Source organism: Pseudophryne corroboree, chromosome 4 (genome assembly GCF_028390025.1).
Source record: "Pseudophryne corroboree isolate aPseCor3 chromosome 4, aPseCor3.hap2, whole genome shotgun sequence".
NCBI lineage: Eukaryota > Metazoa > Chordata > Amphibia > Anura > Myobatrachidae > Pseudophryne > Pseudophryne corroboree.
This window is the reverse complement of record NC_086447.1, coordinates 339,454,744-339,479,762: the sequence shown is the minus strand read 5'-3', so window position 1 is coordinate 339,479,762 and position 25,019 is coordinate 339,454,744. Positions and strand designations below refer to the sequence as shown.

Here is a 25,019-nt window from a genome sequence, read left to right as displayed (position 1 = left end):
AGAGGTGAATGCTATCAGATACTCTGCTCTGCGTAGTAATGCTGGGTGCTGTATAAGGGAGATGGCAGAGGTGAATGTTATCAGATACTCTGCTCTGCATAGTAATGCTGGATGCTGTATAAGGGAGATGGCAGAGGTGAATGCTATCAGATACTCTGCTCTGCGTAGTAATGCTGGATGCTGTATAAGGGAGATGGCAGAGGTGAATGCTATCAGATACTCTGCTCTGCGTAGTAATGCTGGATGCTGTATAAGGGAGATGGCAGAGGTGAATGTTATCAGATACTCTGCTCTGCGTAGTAATGCTGGGTGCTGTATAAGGGAGATGGCAGAGGTGAATGCTATCAGATACTCTGCTCTGCGTAGTAATGCTGGGTGCTGTATAAGGAATATGGGAGAGGTGAATGCTATCAGATACTCTACTCTGCATAGTAATGCTGGGTGCTGTATAAGGGAGATGGCAGAGTTGAATGTTATCAGATACTCTGCTCTGCGTAGTAATGCTGGGTGCTGTAAAAGGGATATGGGAGAGGTGAATGCTATCAGATACTCTGCTCTGCGTAATAATGCTGGATGCTGTATAAGGGATATGGCAGAGTTGAATGCTATCAGATACTCTGCTCTCCGTAGTAATGCTGGATGCTGTATAAGGGATATGGCAGAGGTGAATGCCATCAGATACTCTGCTCTGCGTAGTAATGCTGGATGCTGTATAAGGGAGATGGCAGAGGTGAATGCCATCAGATACTCTGCTCTGCGTAGTAATGCTGGGTGCTGTATATTGGGATATGGCAGAGTTGAATGCCATCAGATACTCTGCTCTCTGTAGTAATGCTGGGTGCTGTATAAGGGAGATGGCAGAGGTGAATGTTATCAGATACTCTGCTCTGCGTAGTAATGCTGGGTGCTGTATAAGGGAGATGGCAGAGGTGAATGCCATCAGATAATCTGATCTCCATAGTAATGTGGGGTGCTGTATAAGGGAGATGGCAGAGGTGAATGCCATCAGATACTCTGCTCTCTGTAGTAATGCTGGGTGCTGTATAAGGGAGATGGCAGAGGTGAATGCCATCAGATACTCTGCTCTGCGTAGTAATGCTGGGTGTTGTATAAGGGAGATGGCAGAGGTGAATGTCATCAGATACTCTGCGTAGTAATGCTGGGTGCTGTATAAGGGAGATGGCAGAGGTGAATGCTATCAGATACTCTGCTCTCCGTAGTAATGCTGGGTGCTGTATAAGGGAGTTGGCAGAGGTGAATGCCATCAGATACTCTGCTCTGCGTAGTAATGCTGGATGCTGTATAAGGGAGATGGCAGAGGTGAATGTTATCAGATACTCTGCTCTGCGTAGTAATGCTGGATGCTGTATAAGGGATATGGCAGAGTTGAATGTTATCAGATACTCTACTCTGCATAGTAATGCTGGGTGCTGTATAAGGGAGATGGCAGAGGTGAATGCCATCAGATACTCTGCTCTCCGTAGTAATGAGGGGTGCTGTATAAGGGAGATGACAGAGATGAATGCCATCAGATACTCTGCTCTGCGTAGTAATGCTGGATGCTGTATTAGGGCTATGGCAGAGTTGAATGCTATCAGACACTCTGCTCTGCGTAGTAATGCTGGATGCTGTATAAGGGAGATGGCAGAGGTGAATGTTATCAGATACTCTGCTCTGCATAGTAATGCTGGATGCTGTATAAGGGAGATGGCAGAGGTGAATGCTATCAGATACTCTGCTCTGCGTAGTAATGCTGGGTGCTGTATAAGGGAGATGGCAGAGGTGAATGTTATCAGATACTCTGCTCTGCATAGTAATGCTGGATGCTGTATAAGGGAGATGGCAGAGGTGAATGCTATCAGATACTCTGCTCTGCGTAGTAATGCTGGATGCTGTATAAGGGAGATGGCAGAGGTGAATGCTATCAGATACTCTGCTCTGCGTAGTAATGCTGGATGCTGTATAAGGGAGATGGCAGAGGTGAATGTTATCAGATACTCTGCTCTGCGTAGTAATGCTGGGTGCTGTATAAGGGAGATGGCAGAGGTGAATGCTATCAGATACTCTGCTCTCCGTAGTAATGCTGGGTGCTGTATAAGGGATATGGGAGAGGTGAATGCTATCAGATACTCTACTCTGCATAGTAATGCTGGGTGCTGTATAAGGGAGATGGCAGAGTTGAATGTTATCAGATACTCTGCTCTGCGTAGTAATGCTGGGTGCTGTAAAAGGGATATGGGAGAGGTGAATGCTATCAGATACTCTGCTCTGCGTAATAATGCTGGATGCTGTATAAGGGATATGGCAGAGTTGAATGCTATCAGATACTCTGCTCTCCGTAGTAATGCTGGATGCTGTATAAGGGATATGGCAGAGGTGAATGCCATCAGATACTCTGCTCTGCGTAGTAATGCTGGATGCTGTATAAGGGAGATGGCAGAGGTGAATGCCATCAGATACTCTGCTCTGCGTAGTAATGCTGGGTGCTGTATAAGGGATATGGCAGAGTTGAATGCCATCAGATACTCTGCTCTCTGTAGTAATGCTGGGTGCTGTATAAGGGAGATGGCAGAGGTGAATGTTATCAGATACTCTGCTCTGCGTAGTAATGCTGGGTGCTGTATAAGGGAGATGGCAGAGGTGAATGCCATCAGATAATCTGCTCTCCATAGTAATGAGGGGTGCTGTATAAGGGAGATGGCAGAGGTGAATGCCATCAGATACTCTGCTCTCTGTAGTAATTCTGGGTGCTGTATAAGGGAGATGGCAGAGGTGAATGCCATCAGATACTCTGCTCTGCGTAGTAATGCTGGGTGTTGTATAAGGGAGATGGCAGAGGTGAATGTCATCAGATACTCTGCTCTGCGTAGTAATGCTGGGTGCTGTATAAGGGAGATGGCAGAGGTGAATGCTATCAGATACTCTGCTCTGCGTAGTAATGCTGGATGCTGTATAAGGGATATGGCAGAGTTGAATGCTATCAGATACTCTGCTCTCCGTAGTAATGCTGGGTGCTGTATAAGGGAGTTGGCAGAGGTGAATGCCATCAGATACTCTGCTCTGCGTAGTAATGCTGGATGCTGTATAAGGGAGATGGCAGAAGTGAATGTTATCAGATACTCTGCTCTGCGTAGTAATGCTGGATGCTGTATAAGGGATATGGCAGAGTTGAATGTTATCAGATACTCTACTCTGCATAGTAATGCTGGGTGCTGTATAAGGGAGATGGCAGAGTTGAATGTTATCAGATACTCTGCTCTGCGTAGTAATGCTGGGTGCTGTATAAGGGATATGGGAGAGGTGAATGCTATCAGATACTCTGCTCTGCGTAGTAATGCTGGGTGCTGTATAAGGGATATGGCAGAGTTGAATGCTATCAGATACTCTGCTCTCCGTAGTAATGCTGGATGCTGTATAAGGGATATGGCAGAGGTGAATGCCATCAGATACTCTGCTCTCCGTAGTAATGCTGGGTGCTGTATAAGGGATATGGCAGAGGTGAATGCCATCAGATACTCTGCTCTGCGTAGTAATGCTGGGTGCTGTATAAGGGATATGGCAGAGGTGAATGCCATCAGATACTCTGCTCTCCGTAGTAATGCTGGGTACTGTATAAGGGATATGGCAGAGGTGAATGCTATCAGATACTCTGCTCTGCGTAGTAATGCTGGGTGCTGTATAAGGGATATGGCAGAGGTGAATGCCATCAGATACTCTGCTCTGCGTAGTAATGCTGGGTGCTGTATAAGGGAGATGGCAGAGGTGAATGCCATCAGATACTCTGCTCTGCGTAGTAATGCTGGGTGCTGTATAAGGGATATGGCAGAGGTGAATGCCATCAGATACTCTGCTCTGCGTAGTAAAGCTGGGTGCTCTATAGGTGAGATGGGATGGCAGAGGTGATTACCATCAGATACTCCACTTTTCCAGATACTCTCTGTCTCGGACCACCTATAGTTTTCTTATGGTTTATTTCCAACTCAGGTAATAACGCCTGGGAGATTTTCACAATCTAGTCAACACAAGTACAGGTCTTGAAAAAAACAGACTACTTTGTGAAGCGATATATTTATTTAATTATTATTTTTATATATTATTTAACTTTTCTGTATTCACTTGAACATGTTTAGGAGCTGATCAAGTCGCTTGTAGACAAATACCGAGATTATTGCACAGTTACCATGAGTAATAATAATATCTAGTAACATTATACATTGTGTAGTCATGTTTGAGTAAATATAGTGACATACTGTGTAATAAATGCATCTCTTCTCTGTTGCAGTGAATGATAAGACCATCTACATTGTGATTGGCGTTGTGCTCTCATTCTTTGTCATCAGTTTGGTGTTAATTGTTGCTGCATATTTCTACTTCAGATCCAGGTATGTACAGTATATTCATAAGACATAAAAATAATCTTAAAAGCAGTTATAAAAGTGTCAGCGTGATGCTGTGTTGTGCAGTATCAGTGTGACGCTGTGCTGCATAGGGTCAGTGTGACGCTGTGTTGTGCAGTATCAGTGTGATGCTGTGCTGCGCGGTATCAGTATGATGCTGTGTTATGCAGTGTCGGCGTGACACTGTGCTGCAGAGTGTCAGTGCAGCTGTGCTGTGCAGTGCCAGTGTGAAGCTGTGATGCGGAGTGTAAGTGTGATAGTGCTATGCAGTGTCAGTGTGACGCTGTGCTGCACAGTACCAGTGTGAAGTTTTGCTGCGCAGTACCAGTGTGAAGCTGTGCTGCACAGTGTCAGTGTGGCTGTGCTATGCAGTGTCAGTGTGACACTGTGCTATGCACTGTTAATGTGACGTGATGCGCAGTGTCAGTGTGACGCTGTGCTATGCAGTGTTAAAGTGATGATGTGCTGCATAGTATCAGTGTGACACTGTGCTGCACAGTGTCAGTGTGGCTGTGTTGTGTTAGTGTGGCGCGGTGCTGTGCATTGTCAATGTGACACTGTGCTGTGCAGTGTCAGTGTGGCTGTGCTGCGCAGTGTCAGTGTGGCTGTGCTGCGCAGTGTCAGTGTGGCTGTACTGCATAGTGTCAGTGTGATGCTGTGCTACGCAGTGTCAGTGTGTTATTGTGCTATGCAGTGTCAGTGTGATGCTGTGCTGTGCAATGTCCGTGTGATGCTGTGCTATGCAGTGTCAGTGTGGCTGTGCTATGCAGTGTTAGTGTAATGCTGTTTTGTGTGTATTGTCTGTGTGACACTGTGCAGAGCAGTGCCAGTGTAAGTCTGTGCTATGCAGAATCAATGTGACACTGTGCTGTGCAGTGTCCTTGTGACACTGTGCTGTGCAGTGTCAGTGTGGCTGTGCTATGTAGTGTCAGTGTGACACTGTGCTGTAAAGTGTCCATGTGATGCTGTGCTGTGCAATGTCAGTGTGACATTGTTCTGTGCAATGTCCGTGTGATGCTGTGCAGTGCAGTGTGGCTGTGCTGTGCAATGTCAGTGTGACATACACTGTGCTATGCAGTGTCAGTGTGGCTGTGCTATGCAGTGTCAGTGTGACACTGTGCAGAGCAGTGCCAGTGTGACTCTGTACAGATCAGTGACAGTGTAACTCTGTGCTATGCACTATCAGTGTGACACTGTGCTGCGCATTGTGGAAATCATATTTAACTTTAATCTGAAAAGGCGTTTTTATTATACTTTACATTAAAGTGGATCAGGAAGTTTCTGAAAAAAGTGGAAGAGAACCTCAGATGTACAATATGATTATTTACATCAAAACAATGGTATTTTGCTAATACCCAGGATACACATTTATGGGTAGTCTATTTTAAAATGCTTAGTCTACATACCTGTAGTCAGGCTGCCAAGTTCAGCCTCACAACAAACAGCTCCCAAGTAACGTGATGTCTTGATCATAAATAGGTTTAACAATAGAGATTTAAAAACAGCATACAGTATGATAATGAAACTATATCCCTGCCTCCAGGGGCGGATCCAGAAGAAAATGATAGGGGGGGCACCATGGAAGGGGAAGTACATTTGCGTGCGGCTTCGGTGCATGTGAGGTGGCGCTTCTTATACAATGCCCACAGTTGTAGCGCTCATTATGCAATGTCCACTGTACTGGTAGTGCCCCTTATATAGACCCCATAGTAGTGGTGCCCCTTATGCAATGCCCGTATTGCCCCCAGTAGTAATGTTGCCTGTAGTAATGCCCGCAGTCATTTAGTGAGTGTGGCCAATTAAAATGAGACGTGATACACAGACATATGCCCCCAATAGTGCAGTGCCAAATCCACAATTACACCCACAATGCCAGATCCACAATTGCCCCCACAGTGCCAGATCCACAAATGCCCCCACAGTGCCAGATCCAAAAATGCCCCCACAGTGCCAGATCCACAAATGCCCCCACAGTGCCAGATCCAAAAATGTCCCCACGGTGCCAGATCCAAAAATGCCCCTACAGTGCCAGATCCAAAAATGCCCCTACAGTGCCAGATCCAAAAATTCCCCTACAGTGCCAGATCCAAAAATGCCCCCACAGTGTCAGGTATACAAATGCCCCCACAGTGCCAGGTAAACAATTGCCCTCACAGTGCCAGGTAAACAATTGCCCCCACAGTGCCAGGTACACAATTGCCCTCACAGTGCCAGGTATACAAATGCCCCCACAGCAGGTATACTATACAAATGCCCCCACAGCAGTTCTGCAGCTGCTTACCGCTGCTGCTGCTTCTCTGCCCGGCTGGCTCTGAGGGTGTCAGGAGGAGAGCGCGGCTATGTCTTGCGGCTTGTAGGACTTCAAACTAGCCACCAGTTCGTGAGCCAATCAGAGCTCACGGACCGGCGGCTCCTGATTGGCTGCCGGTCCGCGAGCTCTGATTGGCTCACGAACCGGCGGCTGGTTTGAAGTCCGCAACACGCCGCCAGATAGCCGCGCTCTCCTCCTGACAGCTGAGACACGCTGCCGCTGGACTGAGCGGCAGCATGTCTCAGTGACACAAGCGGGGGACGGACGGATGGGGCCACAAATGACAGGGGGGGCACGGGCCCGTGTGCCCCCCCCTGGATCCGCCACTGCCTGCCTCTATTTGGTTAGTAACTGACAAATGTACTGAATTATGTACAAATTGTTTTTTCCTATACATAAAAGTGTTATTATTGGCGACAACACTGCTATTGCTGGTAATTCCCTACCGCCTGTGATATAAATCATTGGCTTTCACCCACCATGGCTTCCCTATACTTTTTCCTGGTCGTGTGTACTGCAATTTCTGGTTATTTGCATCACTGGATGCAGTGGCGTAACTAGAAATTTTTCTCCTCCAAGCCAAAAAATTCTTCGGCGCCCCCCCCCCCCAATCCTCCATCCCCCATAATTGGAACTATTAAAGGGACAACCATACACGCGCTGCAAAAAGGGGGCATGGCTCCGTTGGAATGGGCGTGGCTTCACATAGAGGGGCGTGGCATTGCAGGAAAAGACTACCTTATACCCCAGTTTTGCAACCTGCACGCCCAGACGTTGGCCACCACAGGAAAGAAAAATAATCCTGATTCATGCCCCTTACATTATTTGTCCTTTTTCCTCCTTGTAGTAATGCCCAGTATACATTATGCCACATACTGCAATGGCCCTTAGACATTATGCCACACACAATAATGCACATAACACAATATGCACACACCGTAATGCCCCCGACACATTATGCCACACACCGTAATGCCTGTGACACATTATGACAGGAATCGCAATGCCCGTTATACATTATGCTACACACTGCAATGCCCCTGATACATTATAGCACATACAATGTCTGTGACACATTATGACACACACCGCAATGTCCGTGATACATTATGCCACACACTGCAATGCCCCTGGTACATTATAGCACATACAATGCCTGTGACACATTATGACACACACTGCAATGACCCTGAGACATTATACCACATACCACAATGCCCGTGATATAGTATACAACACACCGCAATGCTCGTTATACCCTATGCCACACACCGCAATGCCCGTTATACATTATGCCACACTGCAATGACCCTGAGACATTATACCACATACCACAATGCCCGTGATATAGTATACAACACACCGTAATGCCTGACACATTGACACACACCGCAATGTCCGTGATACATTATGCCACACACTGCAATGACCCTGAGACATTATACCACATATCGCAATGCCCGTGATATAGTATACCATACACCGTAATGCCTGTGACACATACCGCAATGCCCGTTATACCCAATGCCACACACCGCAATGCCCGTTTTACATTATGCCACACTGCAATGCCCCTAAGACATTATACCACATACCACAATGCCCGTGATATAGTATGCCACACACCGTAATGCCTCTGACCATTATGACACAAACCGCAATGTCCGTGATACATTATGCCACACACCGTAATGCCCATTACACATTAAGTCCTACAGTAAGGCTTCTAATTACTTTTACCTGCTCGTTGCCAGGGGTTTCATGCTCTTGGTTCCATGCACGGTGCCAGGGGTTTTCATGCTCTGGGTGTCATGCTCGTTGCCAGGTGTTATATGCACTGGGTGTCATGCTCGTTGCCAGTGGTTTCATGCACTGGGTGTCATGCTCGTTGCTAGGGGGTAGTGCTTGTTGCTAGGGCTGTACTCCCAGTGCCACATATGTCCCCAGTGCCAGATATTCCCCCATGGTGCCAGGTACTCACATGCCCCCAGTGCCAAATATAGCCCCCCCATGTGCCAGGTACACATATACCCCCCCAGTGCCACATATGCCCCCAGTGCCAGATATTCCCCCACAGTACCAGGTACTCACGTGCCCCCAGTACCAAATATACCCCCCCATGTGCCAGGTACACATACACCCCCCAGTGCCATATATGCCCCCTCAGTGCCACATATGCTCCCCCAGTGCCCCCCCCTCCGCGCTACCCCGCTGTTTTGTGAAGGAGGGACACGGAGGAGGGCACAGCGCGCATCTCTCCTGTGTCCCTCCTGGGTCTCCGGCGGGTCTGTTAAAGGAAGTGCTGGTTCGTGAGCCAATCAGAGCTCACGAACGCCACTTCCTTTATTAGACCCGCCGTAGACGCAGGAGGGACACAGGAGAGGCGCGCGCTGTGCCCTCCGTGTCCCTCCTTACAGCAGGGAGGGTTAATGAGAACAGATTGACATGCGGACAATCTGCGCTAAATCAGTGGTGGCGCCCCCGCAGCCCCTCGCCCTCAAGCCACCGCGAGGACTGCGGGGGCAGTAGTTACGCCACTGACTGGATGGCTCTGGAACCTCTAGTGACTTGGGGGGACATTTACTAAGCAGTGATAAGAGCAGAGAAGTGAGCCAGTGGAGACGTTGCCCATGGCAACCAATCAGCACTGAAGTAACATCTATAATTTGCATACTATAAAATGATACAGAGCTGCTGATTGGTTGCTGGGGCCATTTCTCCGCTCTTATCACTGCTTAATAAATGTCCTCCTTAATCAACCTATTTCTCATAGAGAAGGGAACGTGGTCCTACACTGTTAAAGTTATAGTTGTAGTTGAGTACTGGGTGAAAAAGACATGTTAGATATGTTATGCAATAAATATATCAAGTAGGAAATTTGTGAATGTATGAATTCATAATATTTATAAGTGGTGGATATAACACTTGTCTTTAAAACTCTATTTGAATGATAATAATACTGTTTGATGGAGATATAGTGACACACACAATAACAAACACTGACACTCCATACAGTAGTAAGGTGGCTGCTCTTCTTTGGGGGCCCAGACAGGTGTAGTCAAACTCTAGAAATAAATAGAACAAGGCAGAACTTTGGTACGCAAACTATAAATGTGGTATCTTTATTAAAAAATCTGGTTAACCATTAAATACTACCCTAATAGGCACGTGATTAAGATCTTTACTTGTAGTAGATGGTGATTATTACAGTATGGTTACACACCCTTTGAAAATGCTGTGCTTTACTAAATTCAGTACTGATGCCTCATACGGGTTGGGTACGCGTTAACGCCATTGGAGATCCCGGCGGGCAGAATACTATTGCCTTAAATTAATGTATCAGGTTATACTGCTGTTAGTTGGGGCCACAAGGGTTATAAAGTGCAGTACATAGGGGGGTGGGCATATAACAAATTACAATATACACACTATTAATTGTTATTAGCAAGTTTGCATACATTATATACATAATAACAGTCTGCCCTTGCATAATTACAAATACTGTAGAAAACAGAGAGGGGCCTCCTTGCAAGAGCTTACCTTACAAAGAGACTACATATGGAAACAGAGAGGGAGAGGTGTCAGAGCAGGGAGATGCAGAGGTTGGGGAGTTAGGGATGAGGTAAGCTTGAATGAAGAGGTGAGTTGTACGGGTACAATAAAAGCTGGTGTTTCATGTGATGTTTCATGTCGATCTGATTGAGCATGACAGGGCATTCCAGTGGTTGGGAGCATTGTGAGAGAAAACCTGCAGGTGGGAGTGGAAAGAAATGATGAGGGAGGAAGTGAGGCTGTAGCCACTGGCCTGAGTTTGTGGAGAGAGTTTGTGTGGAAAATAAGTTGGATATATAGCAAGGAGAAGAGTGGTTGTTGGCTTTGTGGTTGAGTGAGAAGAGTCTGAATTTGATTATGTAGCATACAGGGAGCATATGGAGTTACTGTAAAGGTAGACTGATAGGGTATGAGAAAGGAGTAGAATATAGAATAGTAAGTATATATCTCTATATATAACACTTAAACAACACAATGTAACTCCAAGTCAATAACACTTCTGTGAAATCAAACTGTCCACTTAGGAAGTAACACTGATTGACAATCAATTTCACATGCTGTTGTGCAAATGGAATAGACAACAGGTGGAAATTATAGGCAATTAGCAAGACACCCCCAATAAAGGAGTTGTTCTGCAGGTGGTGACCACAGACCACTTCTCAGCTCCTATGCTTTCTGGCTAATGTTTTGGTCACCTTTGAAAGCTGGTGGTGCTTTCACTCTAGTGGTAGCATGAGACAGAGTGGCACAGGTAGTGCAGCTCATCCAGGATGGCACATCAATGCGAGCTGTGGCAAGAAGGTTTGCTGTGTCTGTCAGCGTAGTGTCCAGAGCATGGAGGCGCTACCAGGAGACAGGCCAGTACATCAGGAGACGTGGAGGAGGGTGTAGGAGGGCAACAACCCAGCAGTAGGACCGCTACCTCCGCCTTTGTGCAAGGAGGAACAGGAGGCGCACTGCCAGAGCCCTGCAAATGACCTCCAGCAAGCCACAAATGTGCATGTGTCTACTCAAGCGATCAGAAACAGACTCCATGAGGGTGGTATGAGGGCCCGATGTCCACAGGTGGGGGTTGTGCTTACAGTCCAACACCGTGCAGGACGTTTGGCATTTGCCAGAGAACACCAAGATTGGCAAATTTGCTTCTGGCGCCCTGTGCTCTTCACAGATGAAAGCAGGTTCTCACTGAGCACATGTGACAGATGTGAGACGCCAAGGAGAACGTTCTGCTGCCTGCAACATCCTCCAGCATGACCGGTTTGGCAGTGGGTCAGTAATGGTGTGGGGTGGCATTTTTTAGGGGCCACACAGCCCTCCATGTGCTCGCCAGAGGTATCCTGACTGCCATTAGGTACCGAGATGAGATCCTCAGACCCCTTGTGAGACCATATGCTGGTGCGGTTGGCCCTGGGTTCCTCCTAATGCAAGACAATGCTAGACCTCATGTGGCTGGAGTGTGTCAGCAGTTCCTGCAAGACGAAGGCATTGATGCTATGGAATGGCCCGCCCGTTCCCCAGACCTGAATCCAATTGAGCACATCTGGGACATCATGTCTTGCTATATCCACCAATGCCACGTTGCACCACAGACTGTCCAGGAGTTGGCGGATGCTTTAGTCCAGGTCTGGGAGGAGATCCCTCAGGAGACCATCCGCCACCTCATCAGGAGCATGCCCAGGCATTGTAGGGAGGTCATACAGGCACGTGGAGGCCACACACACTACTGAGCCTCATTTTGACTTGTTTTAAGGACATTACATCAAAGTTGGATCAGCCTGTAGTTTGTTTTTCCACTTTAATTTTGAGTGTGACTCCAAATCCAGACCTCCATGGGTTAATAAATTTGATTCTGATTGATAATTTTTGTGTGATTTTGTTGTCAGCACATTCAACTATGTAAAGAACAAAGTATTTAATAAGAATATTTAATTCATTCAGATCTAGGATGGGTTGTTTAAAGTGTTCTCTTTATTTTTTTGAGCAGTGTATATATAATAGAGAGAGATACACACACACACACACACACACACACACACACACACACACACACACACACACACACACACACACACACACACACACAATACATGAATAAATAAATAAATACTTATCTATGTTTATTAATCTATCTTTAATTGTATAAAAACCAAGTTTGAAGATTAATAAGTCAGATAGTAACCATCCTTATGTCTGCCTTCTTTTCAAGGAAAAGCAAGCAAATGTTTGATGTGAGCAGTGCCTCAGAAGATGGAAGTGACAGCGGCTCTATACACTATGCTTATCGAGAGCCAGGGGGTCATGTCAATTTTGCATTTAATGATAATTTGGGGGACAGTGGAGTTTTTACAACAAAAATGAGAGCCAATGCAAATGTAAATGTAGAGAGTGCAGAACCCGGTGCTCGGGTTAATCTTGCATTTGAAGATGGACATGTGAATCAAACAGATGACTTGACAATATTTTAATTATAAATAAAATTGCTAACACATCCCATTTATTTTTTCATTTTTATTATATTTGCTTTAAGATGTGTTAATAAAGCCACTTAAATAACATTGCCTTGTCCTTCCATACTCTGATCATTTTGCAAGGTTATTTGGGCTCCAAGGTTATTTATATGTGCACATGTTACATGAATGTACTGTATTTTTGCACCTTTTCCAACCATAAATTATAAACTGCTTTTATAAATTATAGTGTAATATTTGTAAAAATAAATAAAAAAAAGTGACATGGTGGCTTCCTTTTTGGACTAGCACAAATAAAATTATACTTATCTATAAATCTATATTGTATGAGTGCTTAATAAATGATTATATGTTTAAGGTAACATTTGTCTGAACAAACAGTGCTCAAATCTGTTACCCTGTACATAAACCATCAGGAGTTTGACTGTAATGAGGAATACTAAGGTGGGTGGGTTTTAAATTAACATTCATAATGTCAACATTAGCAGAAAGAAGACAGCATATTAACCATATGGTTTCCTATATAGATCTCAACTAACTCTAACATTAAACTTAACAGCAGTATAACCATATTCCTAAACCTACATAGAACCCTAAAATTGGATAACATTAGGTATGCCATGCTGACTGTCGACCTCCAGTCCATGTCAACATTCAGACCATGTTGACATTGTGCTTTGGCATTCTGAATGTCTACATTGTGACTGTATACCCCTAGCTGTCTAGGGCAGCAGAACGATGCCAATTGCTATAACTAGAAGACCATATATATTGATTGGTTAGGATTTTACAGTAGATTTACACCTTGTAGCAGTGTTATTAAATAACCCTTAATACCCATATATTTTTCTTGTATCTTTTTCTGTATAGAAAAAAGGAAGTGAAAGTCTTTGCACTAGATTTTTCCTAAAATGACATTTCAAAGAAATAATTCTAAGTGACCATCTACCACTTACTAGATTATAAAGAGAGAATAGACTTATCTTGTCTCGAATTTCAGGGTTGGTGGTGCTCCTCAGAGTCAGGTACTAACTATTAACATATTTGTACACTGGAGAAAAAGATGAGTTCTTTTTTGGGGGGCACCCTTCAAGGTATTCATTCTATTAGATGTGCTCAAGTATTATAAAATATGACCTCTATTGGATATGTATTAAAAGATTTTTTTATACAGTATATTAAAAGTTTTTTTTTACTGGCACAAGAATGGCAGCTCTATTGGGTAGGTATATGTATGAAGCAGTAATAAAAGTAGAGAAGTGAACCAGTGGAAAAGTTGCCCATGGCAACCAATCAGCTACTCTGTATAATTTGATTGTATGCAAATTATAAATGTTACTTCAATGCTGATTGGTTGCCATGGGCTTCTTCTCCACTGGCTTATTTCTCCACTCTTATCACTGCTTCATACATTTAGTGTCAAGATTCTCAATTATAATAGTAGCAATACATTGATTTCAATACAAACATTAGTTTTGGTGATTTTTTTTATTTTTTTATTATTATATGTAATATGCCTAAATTACATCTAGAAGCAGACGCGAGAAAACAAGAATAAGGCGGTATGCATCTAAGGAGATAGAAGAGTGATATTGAACTTCTATTTTACTAAATATCTCTCTCAGAATAAAGGCCAGTACTCACTGACAGATGTGGGGAGAGATGTGTGCTGAGCGAACCGCAGCACACATCTTTCCCCCCGCTCAGCACAGTGTGCTGAGCGTGCGGGGGGAGCGGGGGGGCGCTCATTTCACCCAGCGGGTGAAGTGAGCGACCCGCTAGATTGGCCTGCATGCAGGCCAATCTAGCAGCAGCGATAGCGATGCGCGGGGCTGCGCATCGCTATCGCTGTGAGGGGTGAACACGGAGAGATCACTGCTTAAAATCTAAGCAATCTAGTCAGATTGCTTAGATTTTAAGCAGCGATCGCTCCGTGAGTACCCCCCTTAAGTGTATCTCAAGCTAGAAACTGAGTATTATATTATCTGTGTTATCTGAACATGAATAGTTTGCATGTGGCACTATACAGTATTTGGGAATTTTATAAACCCAATACAGACATAATTACCTACTGCCTCATTCTCTGTTCTCGTGTCTGCTTATACTGTAGAAGCAATTTAAGAATATTATTTCTTTCTTTCTTTATTATTATTATTATTTATTTATTAATAGTTATTCATATAGCGCACACATATTCCGCAGCACTTTACAGAGAACATTTGGCAATTCACATTTGTCCCTGGCCCAGTGGAGCTTACACTCTATACTCCCTACCATATGTACACATACAGTACATCACGCAAGGGTTACGTTTTTGTTTGGAGCCAATTACCCTACCAGTATATTTTTTGAAATGTGGGAGGAAACCGGAGTGCCTAGAGTAAACCCACGCAAGTACGAGGAGAATATATAAACTCCACACAGTTAGGGCCATCGTGGAAATCGAACCCATGACCTCAGTGCTGTGAGGCAGTAATGCTAACCATTACACCATCCGTACTACCCTCATATTAAATACTATAATAAAAAAATCACCAAAACCAATGTTTGTATTTAAAATTAAATCAATTTATTGATACTATTGTAACTGAGAATCCTGACACAAAGAACTGCCATTCTTTATGTATTTTATAATACTTGAGCACACCTACCTTGAATACCTTGATAAGTGCCCCCAAAAAGTAATCTTCTCTTTCTCCAGTGTTCAAATATGTCTTTCTATGTATAACAGAAGTTTTCATAATTATATATTCTGGTTGTAATTAATACGGAATGATTTAAGAAACTGCAGTTTAGACGTGTTACAGTAGCTGTATACTGCATTAGTAACATGACCATTAAAAGGAACGTCTAATTTATATCCTGTATGAGGCAACATGGTGAATCTTATGTACTGGCAATCTGAATCTGGTACACTGGAGGGCAGACTTAGAAAAGACAAGGATGAGGCAAAGCAAGTCAGAATACAATCCAAGGTCTGGTACTCTGATGGCAATCAATGAAGAGCAGGGTTTAGACAATGGACACGTCCAGGGAACAGAGCCTGTTCTGACCACTAGAATCCACAAAGTAGCACAGGTAGAAACTCCAGGTAAACAGAGCCAAGTCAGTACACAGAGTTACAAAAAATTATACATGCAGAAGTCCAGATGAATGGAGCTAGGTCATCACAAAAGTGACCACAGAGTAGCACAGGGTCAGTACACAGGGGTCCAAATGGTAGTACAGCAGGCAGGAAAGTATCCAATAGAAGCCAAGAGTCAGTAACAGATTCACAAGTGATTTAAGCACAGTTACAAGTCATCAAAGGTAATCACTGATTGTCAGGTGAGTTCCTAGTTTATAGTAATACGTATATCCAGATTCAGAGACCTATCACCTTTCTAACCATCAGTGACTACAATGCAGGACCGGCCCAAGGTTATTTTTTTTAGTAAACAAAAATCTATTTTGGCGCCCCTTGATGGGATAAAAGGGGTGTGGCCTTACAAGAAAGGGGTGTGGCTACACAATTGTACTCCTCGTGGTACAGGGTGACAGTGGGTGACAGGGAGATAATAGGTTACTGGTAAGGCAGGGGTGACAGGGAGATAGTGGGTGACTGATGTCCCCAGTGCCAGATACACATGTCACCACAGCGCCAGATATACCCCCAGTGCAGATACACATGTCCCCACAGTGCCAGATATGCCCCCAGTGCAGATACACATGTCCCCACAGTGCCAGATATGCCCCCAGTGCAGATACACATGTCCCCACAGTGCCAGATATGCCCCCAGTGCAGATACACATGTCCCTACAGTGCCAGATATGCCCCCAGTGCAGATACACATTTCCCCACAGTGCCAGATATGCCCCCAGTGCAGGTACACATTTCCCCACAGTGCCAGATATGCCCCCAGTGCAGATACACATGCCTCCACAGTGTCAGATATGCCCTCAGTGCAGATACACATGCCCCCACAGTGCCTCTTACAGTGTCAGATATGCCCCTAGTGCAGATATACATGCCCTTACAGTGCCAGATATGCCCCCAATGCAGATACACATTTCCCCACAGTGCCAGATATGCCCCCAGTGCAGATACACATGCCCCCACAGTGCTAGATATGCCCCCAGTGCAGATACACATGCCCCCACAGTGCTAGATATGCCCCCAGTGCAGATACACATTCCTCCAGTGTCAGATATGCCACCAGTGCAGATACACATGCCCCAACTGTGCCTCCCACAGTGCCAGATATGCCCCCAGTGCAGATACACATTTCCCCACAGTGCCAGATATGCCCCCAGTGCAGATACACATTTCCCCACAGTGCCAGATATGCCCCCAGTGCAGATACACATACCCCCACAGTGCCAGATATGCTCCCAGTGCAGATACACATGCCCCTACAGTGCTAGATATGTCTCCAGTGCAGATGCACATGCCCCCACAGTGCTAGATATGCCCCCAGTGCAGATACACATTTCCCCACAGTGCCAGATATGCCCCCAGTGCAGATACACATGCTCCCACAGTACCAGATATGCCCCCAGTGCAGATACATACAGTGCTAGATATGCCCCCAGTGCAGATACGCATTTCCCCACAGTGCTAGATATGCCCCCAGTGAAGACACACATGCCTCCAGTGTCAGATATGCCTCCAGTGCAGATACACATGCCCCCACAGTTCCAGATATGCCCCCACTGTGCCAGATATGCCCCCAGTGCAGATACACATGCCCCCACAGTGCCAGATATGCCCCAGTGCAGATACACATTTCCCCACAGCACCAGATATGCCGCAGTGCAGATACACATGTACCCACAGTGCCAGATATGCCCCCAGTGCAGATACACATGCCTCCACAGTGTCAGATATGCCCCCAGTGCAGATACACATGCCCCCACAGTGCCAGATATGCCCCCAGTGCAGATACACATGCCCCCACAGTGCCAGATATGACCCCAGTGCAGATACACATGCCCCCACAGTATCTTCCACAGTGCCAGATATGCCCCCAGTGCAGATACACATGCCCCCACAGCGCATCCCACAGCACCAGATATGTCCCCAGTGCAGATACACATACCCCCACAGTGCCTCCCATAGCGCCAGATATGCCCCAGTGCATATACACTTGACCCCACAGTGCCAGGTATGCCCCAGTGCTGATACACATGTCCCCACAGTGCCAGATATGCCCCCAGTGCAGATACACATTTCCTCACAATGCCAGATATGCCCCCAGTGCAGATACACATGCCCCCACAGCGCCAGCTATGCCCCCAGTACAGATTCACATGCCCACACAGTGCAGATACGCATGCCCCCACAGTGCCATATATGCCCCCAGTGCAGATACACATTTCCCCACAGTGCCAGATATGCCCCAAGTGCAGATACACAAGCCTCCACAGTGTCAGATATGCCCCCAGTGCAGATACACATGCCCCCACAGTGCCAGATATGCCCCCATTGCAGATACACATGCCCCCACAGCACCTCCCACAGCACCAGATATGCCCCAAGTGCAGATACACATGCCCCCACAGTGCCTCCCACAGCGCCAGATATGCCCCAGTGCAGATACACATACCCCCACAGTGTCTCCCACTCCCCCCCCCCAAAAAAAAGAGTGCTGCTCACCTGCAGCTGTGAGGGGAGGAGAGCGCAGCATGCGCCTCTCCTACCCATCAGTCTCCAGCAGCGGTTTCTATCTTCAATTCGCCACCGGCCCGGGAGCCAATCAGAGCTCGTGGTCCGGCAGCCAATCAGGAGCCTCAGCTGACAGTTTGCGAGCTCTGATTGACTCACGGGCCGATGCCGAATTAAAGATAGTCACTGCCGCCGGAGACGTCTGCACGCCGGGCAGCGGTGGCCGGGAGTGAATCGAGCCACTTGCTGGCCACCACTGCTGTAGAGCGCCCTCTACTGCCTGGCGCTCCCGTGTATGCGTCGTGCCGGCCCTGCTACAATGGCAGGTATTTCCTCTCTATCCACAGCCCAAAGCAGCTTCATAAAATACGTTCTCTAGTCTATAAAGGAGCATTACGGCTTGGCTGAACATTTCACAGAATGGGGCAGATGTGTTAAGCCTAGAGAAGTGATTTAGAAGTGATAAAGCAGTGATAAGCGCAAGGTGATAGTGCACTAGCCAGTCATCTCCTAAATGTTATTTTACAAATCCATAATGACTGGCTGGTGTGTTATCACCTTGCACTTATCACTGCTTTATCACTTCTTTATCCCTTCACCAGGTTAATACATCTGCCCCAATGTGACATTGTAAAGTTAATCTGACTAACATAAATTGGTGGTAAAAAGTAAATTATACAGCTGTACTGTTAGATAAAGTAGTGTAAGTTAGAAAAATAAGATTTTACTCACCGGTAAATCTATTTCTCGTAGTCCGTAGTGGATGCTGGGGACTTCGTAAGGACCATGGGGAATAGACGGGCTCCGCAGGAGACTGGGCACTCTAAAGAAAGATTTAGGACTATCTGGTGTGCACTGGCTCCTCCCACTATACCCCTCCTCCAGACCTCAGTTAGGATACTGTGCCCGGAAGAGCTGACACAATAAGTAAGGATTTTGAATCCCGGGTAAGACTCATACCAGCCACACCAATCACACCGTATAACTCGTGATATTTAACCCTGTTAACAGTATGAAATACAACTGAGCCTCTCAACAGATGGCTCAACAATTACCCTTTAGTTAGGCAATACCTATATAGAAGTATTGCAGACAATCCGCACTTGGGATGGGCGCCCAGCATCCACTACGGACTACGAGAAATAGATTTACCGGTGAGTAAAATCTTATTTTCTCTGACGTCCAAGTGGATGCTGGGGACTTCGTAAGGACCATGGGGATTATACCAAAGCACCCAAACGGGCGGGAGAGTGCGGATGACTCTGCAGCACCGAATGAGAGAACTCAAGGTCCTCCTCAGCCAGGGTATCAAATTTGTAGAATTTAGCAAACGTGTTTGCCCCTGACCAAGTAGCAGCTCGGCAAAGTTGTAAAGCCGAGACCCCTCGGGCAGCCGCCCAAGATGAGCCCACCTTCCTCGTGGAATGGGCTTTCACTGATTTAGGATGCGGCAATCCAGCCGCAGAATGCGCCAGCTGAATTGTGCTACAAATCCAGCGAGCAATAGTCTGCTTAGAAGCAGGAGCACCTATTTTGTTGGGTGCATACAGGATAAAAAGCGAGTCAGTTTTCCTGACTCCAGCCGTCCTGGAAACATAAATTTTCAAGGCCCTGACTACGTCCAGTAACTTGGAATCCTCCAAGTCCTTAGTAGCCGCAGGCACTACAATAGGTTGGTTCAAGTGAAAAGCTGATACCACCTTAGGGAGAAACTGGGGACGAGTCCTCAATTCTGCCCTATCCATATGGAAAATCAGATAAGGGCTTTTACATGACAAAGCCGCCAATTTTGACACACGCCTGGCCGAAGCCAAGGCCAATAACATGACCACTTTCCACGTGAGATATTTAAGATCCACGGTTTTAAGTGGTTTAAACCAATGTGATTTTAGGAAACTCAACACCACATTGAGATCCCAAGGTGCCACAGGAGGCACAAAAGGGGGCTGAATATGAAGCACTCCCTTTACAAAAGTCTGAACTTCAGGCAGTGAAGCCAGTTCTTTCTGGAAGAAAATCGACAGAGCCGAAATCTGGACCTTAATGGAACCCAATTTTAGGCCCATAGTCACTCCTGACTGTAGGAAGTGCAGAAAACGACCCAGCTGAAATTCCTCTGTAGGGGCCTTCCTGGCCTCACACCACGCAACATATTTTCGCCAAATGCGGTGATAATGGTTTGCGGTTACTTCTTTCCTGGCTTTTATCAGCGTAGGAATTACTTCCTCTGGAATGCCCTTTTCCTTTAGGATCCGGAATTCAACCGCCATGCCGTCAAACGCAGCCGCGGGAAGTCTTGGAACAGACAGGGCCCCTGCTGTAGCAGATCCTGTCTGAGCGGTAGAGGCCATGGGTCCTCTGATATCATTTCTTGAAGCTCTGGGTACCAAGCTCTTCTTGGCCAATCCGGAACCATGAGTATCGTTCTTACTCCTCGCCTTCTTATTATTCTCAGTACCTTTGGTATGAGAGGCAGAGAAGGGAACACATAAACCGACTGGTACACCCACGGTGTCACTAGAGCGTCCACAGCTATCGCCTGAGGGTCCCTTGACCTGGCGCAATATCTCTTTAGCTTTTTGTTGAGGCGGGACGCCATCATGTCCACCTGTGGCCTTTCCCAACGGTTTACCAACAGTTTGAAGACTTCTGGATGAAGTCCCCACTCTCCCGGGTGTAGGTCGTGTCTGCTGAGGAAGTCTGCTTCCCAGTTGTCCACTCCCGGAATGAACACTGCTGACAGTGCTAAGACGTGATTTTCCGCCCATCGGAGAATCCTTGTGGCTTCTGCCACGCCATCCTGCTTCTTGTGCCGCCCTGTCGGTTTACATGGGCGACTGCCGTGATGTTGTCTGATTGGATCAGTACCGGCTGGTTTTGAAGCAGGGGTCTTGCCTGACTTAGGGCATTGTAAATGGCCCTCAGTTCCAGAATATTTATGTGTAGGGACGACTCCTGACTTGACCAAAGTCCTTGGAAATTTCTTCCCTGTGTGACTGCCCCCCAGCCTTGAAGGCTGGCATCCGTGGTCACCAGGACCCAGTCCTGTATGCCGAATCTGCGGCCCTCTAGAAGATGAGCACTCTGCAGCCACCACAGCAGAGACACCCTGGTCCTTGGAGACAGGGTTATCAGCCGATGCATCTGAAGATGCGATCCCGTCCAAGAGGTCCCACTGAAAAGTTCTTGCATGGAACCTGCCGAATGGAATTGCTTCGTAGGAAGCTACCAATTTTCCCAGGACTCGCGTGCAGTGATGCACCGACACCTGTTTTGGTTTCAGGAGGCCTCTGACTAGAGATGACAGCTCCTTGGCTTTCTCCTGCGGGAGAAACACTTTTTTCTGTTCTGTGTCCAGAACCATCCCCAGGAACAGTAGATGCGTCGTAGGAACCAGCTGCGACTTTGGAATATTCAGAATCCAGCCGTGCTGTTGTAGCACTTCCCAAGATAGTGCTACTCTGACAAACAACTGCTCCCTGGACCTCGCCTTTATAAGGAGATTGTCCAAGTACTGGATAATTCTTTCGGCCATTACCTTGGTAAATACCCTCGGTGCCGGGGACAGACCAACGGCAACGTATGGAATTGGTAATGACAATCCTGTACCACAATTTTGAGGTACTCCTGGTGAGGAGGGTAAATAGGGACATGCAGGTAAGCATCCTTGATGTCCAGTGATACCCTGAAATTCTCCAGTCTTGCAACAATCGCCCTGAGCGATTCCATTTTGAACTTGAACCTTCGTATATAAGTGTTCAAGGATTTCAATTTTAGAATGGGTCTCACCGAACCGTCTGGTTTCGGTACCACAACATTTTTGGAATAGTAACCCCGGCCTTGTTGAAGGAGGGGTACCTTGATTTCACCTGCTGGAAGTACAGCTTGTGAATTGCCGCCAGTACTAACTCCCTATATCCGAGGGCAGCAGGCAAGGCTGATGTGAGGTAACGGCGAGGGGGAGTCGCCTCGAATTCCAGCTTGTATCCCTGTGATACTACTTGCAGAACCCAGTGATTCACCTGTGGGCAAGCCCACTGGTCCCTGAAGTTCCCGAGACGCGCCCCCACCGCACCTGTCTGTGGAGCCCCAGCGTCATGCTGTGGACTCAGAGGAAGCGGAAGAAGATTTTTGATCCTGGGAACTGGCTGTCTGTGCAGCTTTTTCCTTCTTCCCTTGTGCAGAAAAGAAGCGCCTTTGGCCCCCTTGCTTTTCTGAAGCCGAAAGGACTGTACCCGATAATACAGTGCTTCCTTAGGGTGTGAGGAAACCTGAGGTAGAAATTTTTCTTCCCAGCTGTTGCTGTGGATACGAGGTCCCAGAGACCATCCCCAAACAATTCCTCACCCTTATAAGGCAGAATCTCCATGTGCCTTTTAAAGTCAGCATCACCTGTCCACTGCCGGGTCTCTAATACCCTCCTGGCAGAATGGACCTTGCATTAATTCTGGACGCCAGCCGGCAAATATCCCTCTGTGCATCCCTCATATATAAGACTACGTCTTTAATATGCTCTATGTTAGCACCATATTCTCCCTGTCTAGGGTATTAATATTATCTGACAGGGTATCAGACCCTGCTGCAGCAGCACTATTCATGCTGAGGCAATTGCAGGTCTCAGTATAATACCTGAGTGTGTATATACAGACTTCAGGATAGCCTCCTGCTTTTTATCAGCAGGCTCCTTCAAAGTGGCCGTATCCTAAGACGGCAGTGCCACCTTTTATGACAAACGTGTGAGCGCCTTATCCACCCTAGGGGATATCTCCCAACGTGACCTATCCTCTGGCGGGAAAGGGTACGCCAGCAGTAATTTTTTATCGGGGGAACCCACGTTTCTTCACACACTTCATTCACTCATCTGATGGGGGAACAAAACACCGGCTGCTTTTTCTCCCCAAACATAAAACCCCTTTTATGTGGTACTTGGGTTAATGTCAGAAATGTGTAACACAATTTTTATTGCCGAGATCATGCAATGGATGTTCCTAGTGGATTGTGTATATGTCTCAACCTCGTCGACACTGGAGTCAGACTCCGTGTCGACATCTGTGTCTGCCATCTGAGGTAACGGGCGTTTTTTGAGCCCCTGATGGCCTTTGAGACGCCTGGGCAGGCGCGGGCTGAGAAGCCGGCTGTCCCACAGCTGTTACGTCATCCAGCCTTTTATGTAAGGAGTTGACACTGTCGGTTAATACCTTCCACCTATCCATCCACTCTGGTGTCGGCCCCACAGGGGGCGACATCACATTTATCGGCATCTGCTCCGCCTCCACATAAGTCTCCTCATCAAACATGTCGACACAGCCGTACCGAAACACACCGCACACACACAGGGAATGCTCTGACTGAGGACAGGACCCCACACAGGCCTTTGGGGAGACAGAGAGAGAGTATGCCAGCACACACCAGAGCGCTATATAATGTAGGGATTAACACTATCACTGAGTGAATTTTCCCCAATAGCTGCTTGTATAAACAATATTGCGCCTAAATTTAGTGCCCCCCCTCTCTTTTTAACCCTTTGAGCCTGAAAACTACAGGGGAGAGCTTGGGGAGCTGTCTTCCAGCTGCACTGTGAAGAGAAAATGGCGCCCAGTGTGCTGAGGGAGATAGCTCCGCCCCTTTATCGCGGACTTTTCTCCCGCTTTTTTATGGATTCTGGCAGGGGTAATTATCACATATATAGCCTCTGGGGCTATATATTGTGATTATTTTGCCAGCCAAGGTGTTTTTATTGCTGCTCAGGGCGCCCCCCCCCCAGCGCCCTGCACCCTCAGTGACCGGAGTGTGAAGTGTGTATGAGGAGCAATGGCGCACAGCTGCAGTGCTGTGCGCTACCTTGGTGAAGACTGAAGTCTTCTGCCGCCGATTTTCCGGACCATCTTCATGCTTCTGGCTCTGTAAGGGGGATGGCGGCGCGGCTCCGGGAACGAACACCAAGGACGGGTTCTGCGGTCGATCCCTCTGGAGCTAATGGTGTCCAGTAGCCTAAGAAGCCCAAGCTAGCTGCAAGCAGGTAGGTTCGCTTCTTCTCCCCTTAGTCCCTCGTTGCAGTGAGCCTGTTGCCAGCAGGTCTCACTGTAAAATAAAAAACCTAACATATACTTTCTTTCTAGGAGCTCAGGAGAGCCCCTAGTGTGCATCCAGCTCGGCCGGGCACAGAAATCTAACTGAGGTCTGGAGGAGGGGCATAGAGGGAGGAGCCAGTGCACACCAGATAGTCCTAAATCTTTCTTTAGAGTGCCCAGTCTCCTGCGGAGCCCGTCTATTCCCCATGGTCCTTACGAAGTCCCCAGCATCCACTAGGACGTCAGAGAAAAGTAATGTAACTGTGGATATTTTGGGCCAGATCCAGAGTTGGGCAGAAATTGAGCATTGTATCAGTTACTCCCATTATGTTGATTACTAATTATAGTTACAAATAGACACCTGGGCCCTCATTCCGACTTGTTCGCTCGCTAGCAGATTTTAGCAGCATTGCACACGCTAGGCCGCCGCCCTCTGGGAGTGTATCTTCGCTTAGCAGAATTGCGAACGAAAGATTAGCAAAATTGCGAATAATACATTCTTAGCAGTTTCTGAGTAGCTCGAGTCATACTCTTACACTGCGAACAGCTCAGCCCGTTTCGTTCCTGGTTTGACGT

At 46.8% G+C, this 25,019-nt stretch overlaps 1 protein-coding gene across 1 annotated transcript in view; it reads left to right on the top strand.

The window, feature by feature from the left end:
* Window positions 1-12,980, top strand: part of LOC134909508 (zonadhesin-like) — a 73,967-nt gene extending 60,987 nt beyond the window's left edge. Inside the window, exons 6-7 of the mRNA XM_063916444.1 lie at window positions 4,283-4,382; window positions 12,467-12,980. Of these exons, the coding sequence (XP_063772514.1) occupies window positions 4,283-4,382; window positions 12,467-12,725 (359 nt within the window). The 3' untranslated portion in view covers window positions 12,726-12,980. The remainder of the gene's footprint in view (window positions 1-4,282; window positions 4,383-12,466) is intronic.
* Window positions 12,981-25,019: the final 12,039 nt, after the last annotated feature.